General features: G+C 36.0%; 2 protein-coding genes across 2 annotated transcripts in view; both read left to right on the top strand.

The window, feature by feature from the left end:
* Positions 1-4,029, top strand: part of LOC107700205 (ephrin type-B receptor 5-like) — a 31,595-nt gene extending 27,566 nt beyond the window's left edge. The window contains exons 16-18 of the mRNA XM_016501786.1: positions 1,812-1,996; positions 2,074-2,229; positions 3,308-4,029. Coding sequence (XP_016357272.1) covers positions 1,812-1,996; positions 2,074-2,229; positions 3,308-3,413 — 447 coding nt within the window. The 3' untranslated portion in view covers positions 3,414-4,029. The remainder of the gene's footprint in view (positions 1-1,811; positions 1,997-2,073; positions 2,230-3,307) is intronic.
* A 4,747-nt stretch (positions 4,030-8,776) lies between these two features.
* Positions 8,777-11,177, top strand: part of LOC107700202 (transient receptor potential cation channel subfamily V member 5-like) — a 6,827-nt gene continuing 4,426 nt past the window's right edge. Inside the window, exons 1-7 of the mRNA XM_016501780.1 lie at positions 8,777-8,846; positions 9,378-9,538; positions 10,001-10,098; positions 10,185-10,307; positions 10,399-10,539; positions 10,676-10,774; positions 10,858-11,033. Of these exons, the coding sequence (XP_016357266.1) occupies positions 9,408-9,538; positions 10,001-10,098; positions 10,185-10,307; positions 10,399-10,539; positions 10,676-10,774; positions 10,858-11,033 (768 nt within the window). The 5' untranslated portion in view covers positions 8,777-8,846; positions 9,378-9,407. The remainder of the gene's footprint in view (positions 8,847-9,377; positions 9,539-10,000; positions 10,099-10,184; positions 10,308-10,398; positions 10,540-10,675; positions 10,775-10,857; positions 11,034-11,177) is intronic.

The raw sequence follows: 11,177 nt of genomic DNA, 5'->3' as shown, positions 1-11,177 counted from the left end.
TTATTTATTTATAAATAAAATATATTATAAAATGACAGGAAATTTAATTAAATGATTTGTGTTCATATAAATAAAATATATTTATCTTTATAGTATTACATTATTTAAAATTACAAGATGTTTTACATCAAACATGTATGAAAAATACATTAAATTAAAAATGCATATTCATACATTTGTTGTTTTTTTTCTTTTTTTTTAGGAAAACGAGGATCAGTTCAGCGTGTTGCAGCTGGTAGGCATGTTGAGAGGTGTTGGAGCTGGAATGCGTTATCTTTCAGAGAGAAATTTTGTCCATCGTGACCTTGCTGCCCGGAACATTCTGGTGAATTCAAACCTGGTTTGTAAGGTGTCTGACTTCGGCCTGTCCCGTTTAATGAGGGGTCTGGACCACAACATGCCCACCTACACTGCTTCACTGGTGCGTTATGGGAAAATTTCTGTAAATGTACAAAACACTATTTAAATGGATGTATGTACATTCCTTTCATTTTTAGTTCTTTCCATTGTTGCTCTTGAGTTTTTTTGTTCATTTGTGTTGTCGTTGATTGAATTATTCCCTCTTGTCTTTCAGGGCAGTAAGATCCCAGTGCGGTGGACAGCTCCTGAAGCTTTCCAGCATCGTAAATTCAGTTCAGCGAGTGATGTCTGGAGTTTTGGGATACTCATGTGGGAGGTCATGTCATATGGAGAACGTCCATACTGGGACATGAGCAACCAAGAGGTGAGCATTATAAATTTTACATCCCATGTAGTGACAAAGCAGTTAAATGAACCAAATGTACACTAGAGGGAGCTATTAGAATGTCTCATGAGCAGTTGCATAAACAAAACACAGAATAGTACAGTGTGTGTGTCTGAGTGTTTACCTGGTATTCCCTACATTATGAGGACCAAATGTCCTCACAAGTATAGTAACACCAGTACAGTTTGACCTTGTGGGGACATTTTTTTTGGTCCCCATTACGAAAACAGCTTATAAATCATATAGAATCAAGTGTTTGTACAGTATAAAAACCATTACACCTATAGAATGTCCCCAGAAAAAATTGAAAAAAAGTGTGTGTGTGTGTGTGTGTGTGTGTGTGTGTGTGTTTGTGCTGTGTTTAAATCACTGCTTGAGATTTAAAGTTTGCAGCAGTACTGTGGGAGTGTGACATTTAGCAGATTTTACAGTATTTTTTAGAAAAGTTTCTAGCCGACAGCTAGAAATGTAATGACCTCAATAGGTGTATATTCACATGTTGACTAAATAGTACAACATTAAACGCCTAGTTTTTCAGCTGCTTTGAATCTGGAAGTATTTTTCCCATACTTTTTCTTGATAGGGATTTCGAAGAATGATTCAATAAAGAGCTCTGAGACATGAACCAAGCCAACCAGCACTAAGACTTTGATTTGCAGCAAAAAGAGTATTTGAACATTTATTAACGAATATCCTGTGAAGTGAATGACACAATCCAGTAATGATGATATAAAACATGTGCATTGTGCAAATATCTTACTAAATGTTTTTTCCCATCTTATTCCTCTTTTCTAACTCAGTTCTTTCTGTTTTTCAGTTCCTTTTTCCTCCAAATCACTTGTCTACTCCCTTCTTTTGTATTTCTCGTCTAATATAATTAAACACTTCACTAAGGCCACATACACACTGTAAAATTTCAGAGTGACAACCGTATTTAAATATGGGAGTGAATCCCCTAAATTATCATTCCGTGATATGTTCTGCAACTGTAACTAAACCAGGTTGTAGAATGTGTTTGTCACTTAGCTGCAGTGTGTAGAGAGATGTGTCATCTCTTTTTCTCTAGGTGATGAAGGCAGTGGTTGAGCAGTACCGTTTACCTGCTCCGAACGGTTGTCCTCCAGCTCTTCACTCTCTGATGCTGCAGTGCTGGCAGGCCAACAGACAAGACCGGCCAGGCTTTGATTCTCTCCTGTCGTCTCTTGACCGTCTCATACGCCACCCTGCCTCCCTGAAGGCCGAACACAGCCGGTGAGTTACTCGAGTTACCACCTTATTTTACCAGGTGATTCTGTGTTTCATTTTTCAAATATTCTCCTCTTTCTTAGTCCCACCCAGCCACTCTTAAGCCCCACCCCTACTGACCTCTCAACAGTGACAACAGTCAGTGATTGGCTGACAGCTCTAAAGATGGACCGGTATAAGGATGCGTTTGAGAGAGCACAGTACCACAGTCTGGAAAAAGTGAGCATGCTCACAGTGGAGTACGTTAAAACACACTTTTCACATGAGTTTGTCCAACACATTCATACATCACAGAAGAATGTATTTTTTGTTACATTATTTCAAAAAGAACTAAAAATTCTTACCACAGTGTCATTCGTGCCACATCTCAAATGATGTATTGTGTTTAATAGCATTCTCTAATGGGCAATTTTATACATTATAAACACACTCACTTGAATCATATTTTCACACTTCTTGAATAATTTGACATTTACTTTCTTTTTCTCTTTCTCATATTTCATTCCTGACACTGCTGTCTCTTTGGTAAACAAGTACATCAACTTTTTCAAAAGCTCAAGAAGCCTCTTATGGGCAGCAAGGCTGCATTTGTTTGATCAGAGACTATAAAGATCAAAGGAACAGCATTTATTTGAAATCGATCTTCTGTAACGTTATAAATGTCATAACTGTCGCTTTTGATCAATTTAATGCATCCTTGCTGAATAAAAGTAATCTTTTAAAATAAAGATAATGATCCCAAACGTTTAAGCATTAGTGTGTAGATCTATGTAGAGATATAAAGTAAATATAGAATTATTGGTTTGTTTTTATTTCATTCTTTGTTTAGATTTGTTTTCAAATGTAAGGAGTCTTATTTTTATCATTTTATTTGTATTTTAAGTAGGGCTGCATGATTATGACAAAAATCATAATTGTCCATTATTCCCTTGAAATTGTAATTGCGATTATTAATTACGATTATCACAATTTACATTGAATGATGTTTATCCCATTGTTTGATGCAAATGCATGCCGTATTTTTATATGAAATTAAACAAGCTTAAGCGTGCAGAATAACATAAGTGGACTTTGAACGATTAATTGCCGCTTTGAACGATTACGTAATTGTGGCATCCATAATTGTAATTGCGATTAGAAATTTGATTAATTGTGCAGCCCTAATTTTAAGACTAAAGGTCTGGGTTACCTGTTGGTTATCTATACATAAAGATCTATCCATAAAAAAAATCTATTTCAGTTGAAGAAACATTCATTTACTGTTTCATGTTTCTGTGTACGTGCTGTGAATATAATAATGCATCACTTTTCTCTCAGGGATGTTCAGGCTCTAGGAGTGAATCTGCTCGGTCATCAGCGGAAGATCATAAATGCAGCTAAGCAGCTCAGGACACACCTCACTCAGGGACATGGGGAGGTCTGATGCTTCCCAAATTGTGTTGACACAGCAGTGCATGCTGGGAGATAGAGTCCACAGCCTGTTGCAGCCCACAAGAACACTGGAATAGACATGAGGATGACAAAAAGAGCCTTGAGTGAAAAAAGATTTTTATGATGAATTATTTGCCCATCAGTCCCACGCTTTCTTGCTGAACTGTTGTCTTCCATATTCTTCTTTCACTTACTCCCTCCTTCGGTGTTGCACTACCTCTCACTTTCTTATCAGTTCATTACTTACTGGCATTCAGTATGAACTTGAGCCTTAAGAACACAAAAAGAAAGCTCCTTCACAATCAGTTGCAAGGACAATCAGAGACTTTAAATGGATGGTAACTGACTGTTATGTCTTTGTTGGTACGTGTGGTCAAGGGCACTAGATGTTTTATTTTTAACTACACAAACAATACTCATATTGATCAATAAACTGAACCCCACAAGTACACTTCTAAAAGTCATGTTTATAATAAGCATTTTGCCTTGCTTTCCAGTAAAAATATCTGAGAGCTTATCAAGTTTTTGTTAAGGATGTGTTAATATTGTTTTCAGAAAATTCACACTACTGAACAAAGGTTTGGGGTCAGTGAGATTTAAATGTTTTGGAAAGAAGACTCTTTTGCTCACCAAGATCAGAAATACAGTAAGAACAGTAATATTGTAAAATATAATCACAATTTAAAATAAAAGCTGAATATTCAGCAGTTCACACTGCAAAAAAAGGCATATCTTACTTAGTATTTGTGTCTTGTTTCTAGTTTAATAATTTAATTCTTAAATTGAGATGCATTTACTAGATATGCAAAATGATTTCCAGGGGGGAAAACTAAATTAAGAGCATTTTGCTTAAAATAAGTAAAATCTGCCAGTGGGTTAAGTAAAATACTCTTGTTGTAAGAATATTTTACTTATTTTAAGCAAAATGCACTTAATTTAGTTTCCCCCTGGAAACAACACTAAATATCTTCAGTTTGCTTATATAGTAAATGCATCTTGATTTAAGAATTTTTAGATATTTTGACTAGAAACAAGACAAACATAAACATACTAAGATATGCCTTTTTGCAGTGCAATGTCACATGATCCTTCAGAAATCATTCTGTTATGCTGATTTGGTGATCAAGAGACATTATAATTGATGTTGAAAACAGTTATGATATTTTATATCATAAATATTTTTGTGAAAACTAATAATTTTGGTTTTCAGGATTGTTGGATGAATAGAAAGTTCAAAAGAACAAAATTTATTTGATATATAATTTTTGTAACAATTTAAAATCTTTAATCAGTTTTAAAAAAATCTTTCATAGTCTCTCAGTATCTCTTATTTAGTGTCACTTTTAAACAATTTAATAACAAAAATCTTATTGACCCCAAACTATTTGGCAATGATGCAAGTAGTATAAAAGTAGTATGTCTTTCCCAAGACATAGGTAATAAAAAAAAAAATCATAATATGCTTTTTGAGTAAATGTATTTCGTTTTATGGATGTTATTTTTACTGGAAAATAAATAAAGACAAATAACTAACATAAAGAAAAGAATTTTGCACTGTATGCTTTTTGGTGTGTAAAGTGTTGTAAAATCATACAATACTTACAGTAAGTTATTCAGACACACAAATGGTAAAGTTTTTGCATTTTGCGAGTATCAATCGTACACTGCGGCCACGGTAGTTCACTGCTTACCTGTGATGTTCCACTTTCTCACCTGTGAACCAGTTTCCCGCCACCAAGTCCTGTCCACGAGTAGGCGTGTTCCTGTAAATGACTATTTCACCCCTGAAACAATGTAGCATAAAGTCACACTGTAATATACAAGCATTGTGAAGTAGGTGTTACAGTAAACGTGATTACAATTGCTGGGTGAAGTGAAAGAGAGAGATGTGCTCCTTGTGCATAGTGTGTGTGTGTGTGTGTGTGTGTGTGTGTGTGTGTGTGTGTGTGTGTGTGTGTGTGTGTGTGTGTGACAGATTTACAGTACGGATGAAACTGTTTGGTGCTGCTGAAAAAAAGTGTGAATAGATTTCTGTGTAAAAAAAAAATGCAAAAAGGGAGTGTATGATCATGTTGATGTCAATTTGAATCTGTTTGATTGTACAGTTGTTCATCACTGTTCCACTACTGTCCAAATTTGTAAAATATATGAGTTTGTTTAAAGATGCCTACTGTATTTGTTTACATCATCTTAAACCACAAAAAGTCTGTACTCATCACGTTGCTGATATGTCCTTCTTGTTTGCCATAAACAGCACAGAGTCAGCAGCATGACACATATCAGACACTGATCAGTGTGCGTCAGCTTTACTTGAAAGTGGACAAGATTCTCAGTATGCGATCAGAGTATGATCTGATAGGGGTAATGAACACAAAGTCCGCATATACACAAAATAACTATTTTAAATGAAAGTTAAAACACGCAGCTATTTCTGCTGTGTCATGTTAATATGCCATGTTTTAAATGGCATTTTGCTAATTTGCATAATTATAATTATGCATGCATATATTCTGAGAGACTACATTAACTATATATATATATATATATATATATATATATATATATATATATATCAACTAAACTAAATGCTGTTCTTTTAAACTTTCTATTCATCAAATAATCATATATATTCCATAAAATGTTTTAGAAACTTTAAAAAAAAGAAAGAAATGGTGACATATTATGCCTCAACTACCCTTATATGTTGCAAAAAAAACATGCACACCCACTTGTTTTGCCTCAACTACCCTTATATGTTGCAAAAAAACATGCACACCCACTTGTTTTGGTCGCTAAACAAGTGTTACTCTGTGAATTGCTGCTGATTATTGTAAATATTTGCTGTGACAGCATCACACACTGCAGCATATAGGTTAGTGAAAAGCATCCTGCAATAACTTGCATTATTCCAGGCGCAAAAATGACAAAAACTCTACATTCCTGCTGCACTCTGACCTTGGTGAACTTAACTGAAACTGTCCATTAAATTTTTGCAACAAAATAAGTTGTTTGCAATCATTTGTGGTAGGCAGGATGAAATCACACACACTAATTTGGACATTGAAATCTTACAACATCTTAACATTAAAAAAAAACAACACAAGGTGCTGTAACACCCAAAAGAAGTCAAAGTAAAACACATGCCTTGGGTATTAGGCTATTCTTTGAAGCTCTAACATAACACACAGCAAATATGTGCTTTTTAATGCAAAACAACACATGACTGAGTCAACTGGAAGAAAGAAAAAAAAACATCCATTACTTCACAATATGCGGTCCAACTAACAGATAGTATCCCGTACTGCGTTTCTGAGTCCTTTACACGCCATTTAAAACACTTTTGGCCAACCATTATGACTCATATACCTGACCATCATTTGTCTTTCACACCATCCAAACTCACCCGAAACCAGTCCTTTACATTAGTTATGTAAAACTAATGTAAAACTTTTGTGAATGTATAGCTACATTCAGTGTTGATATGGAAAATATATCAGGTTTCACTGATGTCCCCACCGACAAGGTTCTCTTGGTTAACCAAAACACTTATTTCTTCTTTGTGACGTAAACATACAATTAGGCCTTGTTTTTTAGGTCTCTGGTGTTTGACCACTATGTATTATGCCTTAAATTACCCTATATTACACAGCCACTCTCTGATGTTGTTATTGCATAATGTCCTCTTAATCCCTGATTTTTCCCAGAAATGCCAGCAGCTGCATGCATTTTCTAAAATGTTTTTAAAATCTCAGTAAAAATGTGTTTTATTTATGGCAACAATTGTAACCAGCAGAAAACGGCATAGTCTAAAATTCCTCAATAACACCCAGTTGAAAGCTGCAAACAAAGTAACATTTTATGCATTCAGTTAGGCTATTTGTTTGTTTGTTAATTACTATAAGGCAGTTATGGTCAAGTCAAAATATATAGGCTAGCCATTGCCATAGCTGCCTGGGCAACTTTGTGTAAATATTTTTTTTTCTTAAGTTGTTTAAGAAATATTTTGATTCTTCAAGCTGAATTTTGGTCACCGGTTAGATTAAAATAATATAGCGAAAAACAAACGAAGCATTTCTTGTCAGTGAAACTAGGCTACTCGACGGTTAATAACGTCGTGTGGTATTTTGCATTAAACTAGACCTCATATGTTTCGCTCATTCAGACAGCTTGACAGATTTTTTGGTAGTTTACTACAAGTAAACATCTTGGAACGACGTGCAAAACACCATTAGGCGACTTTTAGTGGGGCAAAACATAAGTGGTCAGTCCTGTTACGCTGAAAGACGTGAGAATAATTACGAAATAATCTTGAAAACCGGTTTATGCCTTGACCTGGTGTGGTGGTATCTGTCTGACCAGTCCTTCGCCACATTACTGAGAGAAGTAGTCATGTAGTCTGTTGCTGGCTATTATAGAGGAAGACTCTTTGGTTTTTGAGTGGATTTAGGACTGAAGTGTTAGCGTTCAGTGGAGAAGAACAAACGCTCGTTGATCGGACGTTGGGCCCTGGACCTCAAAACCTACCGCGCTTCAATAAAGGTACATTTTCCGGCCAATGAAGGTCGTTTTGACTCATCTGGAACATCCTGGTATCCGTCAGCTGGTTTGGGACAGGTTTGCTGTACATTTATCTGACACAGTGCTTTTAACAAATTGTTGACTGATATGGTTTTGTTTCAGGTAGGCTACGCAGTGAAAGATGATGGGTGAGGACCGAAAAATATGGACAACGGACCAATCTCGCCACTCCATAGAGGTACATAGTGAAGAAAGCCCATAGATGTCCACTTTAGTACAAATCATCTTTAAATAGCTACTTCAAATAATAAAACAACAATTAGTTGAAAAAAGAAATCCAAAGAAAGTAACACATCTTTAATAAGAAGATTCGAAGTTAGTAGGCTAATTGTAGGCTAGTTCAGAGACTTTTGTATAGCCTACTGGAGAACAACATGTTTATTAGCTCTCATGTAGCTAGAGCTCGCATCACTTCAATCACTTGTAGCCTATAACTTGTACACCAAACTTATTTACACACAAGGGCGCACTCCAGCACAGGAAAGAGCTTCCTTAAACACATTCTAAACATATATTAACTAATTGGATCGTGCATAAGTTATTTACAGTAATCAAGTTGTTAACACATTTAGGCTATATTAGGCTACAAACACAAGTATTTAACATAACTGTCACAATCAGTCTCAAACTAGGCTACATTGGGTCACTGGGCACCTAAAACCCTCTGGATCCTTTTCTGCTGTCCACCTGTGTGACGTCCTCCACCCTCCTTTCCAGACTCAGCTATAAGTATAAATACTGATGTCAGGCTGCGTAGCTTTGTATTGTCCACTGACAGTCAAACAAACATGCTGTACATCAATTACTAAAAATAACATTGGAATAACATAATAAGGATTTTTGTAAGGTAGGTGAATATTGCTTTGAATGCTGGCATCTTTGGCAAGTGCATATATAACAAGTGCAATATAGCAAGTGCATATATAATTGAATGCTATGTTTTGAAAGTGGATCGTGGTTGCTTTTCTGCATTTAAAAAAAAAATGTGAAAGATGAATCATAATATCAATATCATATCAAAATATATTAGTGTTTTCAATATAAAATAATACAAATATAAAAGATTTTGAATCATCATATATACATTAAGTTACATCAACAAAATGAATTTAAGGGTAAGATAGAATGTACATAAACAAGTCGTCTGTTTGTGTAATAGTTTTAAAAAGAACTGTTACTTTTAAAGTATATTTTTAATTATTAAGATTAACTATATACTGATTTTATAATTAAATCTTGCACATGCTGATGAGGACAGAAACAACTTCATCTGCATGTTCATTTAAAGACTGTGCAGAAATTTCTAAGAATATGTTTCTGAAAATCGCTTTTTTCTGTGGTCTAACTTATTTTGACAATGTCGATTTCTTCTTGTCAGTCTTTTTGGTCTGAAACTCCACCAGAAGCCATGTCACCAGCCATCTCCAGAACTGCTGCAGGGGAGATAAACCATTGGTGGAGCCAACTGAAATTCCGCCTTCAGCATAGAAAAGGATGGAACGAAATGTTGGATGAGACCTTCCTCACGCAGAACAAAAAGTAAAGAGCTAGAAACTACATTCTAAGAAATAGAATCTACATTTTTTTATTTCAACAAGGAAATGCTAGGAAAAGAACATTGTGTTTGTAAAGTTAGGTTTTAGACTTTGGTTCTGTGTAAATGAACACATTTTGTCATGACTGTGCTTTAAAATGGTATACAGCTGCCTCTGTGCCTACGTTGCAGTGTAATAATTTAACAATGTAAGTCAAAGGGAGATTTAAGTTCAGTCTTAAATAGCTTAAAAATGATCAAATGTATATAAACCAAACAGAAAATTAAATTGCCTACAAAACATTTTAACTGAAATTATTACAGAAATCTGTGCAGAGATTAAGTACAATAAGAAAGGAAAATGATGTTACAAGAATATCAACACAGTGCTGCTGCCTTGCAAGCATAACCTGTACTGATTTCAGCTCCCATTTACGGTTGTAGTCATGTCTCTTTATGTTCTGCAGAGTAAATGACATCCCCCTGTTTTCTGCCACTAAGGAGAATAATGCAGCCTGTATAAAGAAACTGCTTGACTGTTCATCTACAAATATCTTTGAGAGAGGTAAACCACTTTTTGCCATTATTTACTGGCACACTAAATGACAAATCCAGAACTGAATGTGCATCTGGCATTGGTGTGCATTCTAGGTGAACTTGGAGAGACGGCTCTGCATGTTGCTGCGATGAGTGATCATTTTAATGCGGCTGTGGCATTGATGGAAGGAGCGCCGGAGCTCATCAACGAGCCCATGACCTCTGAACTCTACCAAGGTCTTTATTTAAAAAGCAAAAACCTCCTCAAACATTTCATGCAATTTAATAACTCTTTGTAGGTCTGATTAATGTATGACGTGATTGACAGGTTTAACTGCCCTTCACATTGCTGCTGTTAACCAGAATGTGAACTTAGTCAGGGAGTTGATAGCAAGAGGAGGTGATGTGGCGACACCCAGGGTCACGGGCATGTACTTCCGCAAAAGAAGAGGAGGACTTCTGTACTTTGGTGAGATGGATGTTTTTATTCTATTAATGACTTTTATTAAATCGGATTATTTTAATAGTTATGGATGTGGATGAGCATCAGGAGAGATGTAGTTTCCCATGACTATGACATAAATAAATCAATTGTGTGACTGTAGGTGAGCACATCCTGGCATTTGCGAGCTGTGTGGGTAATGAAGAAATTATAGCCATGCTGATAAAAGCTGGGGCTAATGTCCGGGCCCAGGATTCCCTGGGTAAGAGGAAGTAACCTTTTACTTACAGTGTGATATTTCTATCTGCATCTTTGGTTGTAACTCTTTCTCTCGCTCATCAACAGGTAATAGCATTCTTCATCTGTTGGTTCTGCAGCCCAATAAAACAACTGCATGTCAGGTTTTTGATCTGCTGATGACACAAGATGCCGATCTGGACCCCGCTATCCCTCTAGACATGGTACCCAACTACAGAGGCCTCACACCGCTCAAACTCGCTGCGAAGGAGGGCAACCTCGTGGTAAGAGAGAGATCGTCTCGGTTACGTATGGTAACCCTCGTTCCCTGAAGGAGGGAACGGAGACGTCACGTCGGATGACCGACGAATTGGGATCTCGCTTAGAGAGACCAATCTACTTCGAGTGTAAACTAAATGAGCCAATGC

This window comes from Sinocyclocheilus anshuiensis, unplaced genomic scaffold (genome assembly GCF_001515605.1).
Source record: "Sinocyclocheilus anshuiensis isolate Anshui unplaced genomic scaffold, SAMN03320099.WGS_v1.1 scaffold955, whole genome shotgun sequence".
Lineage (NCBI taxonomy): Eukaryota > Metazoa > Chordata > Actinopteri > Cypriniformes > Cyprinidae > Sinocyclocheilus > Sinocyclocheilus anshuiensis.
The sequence above is the reverse complement of the archived record's forward strand: the minus strand, read 5'-3'. Positions and strand labels throughout refer to the sequence as shown.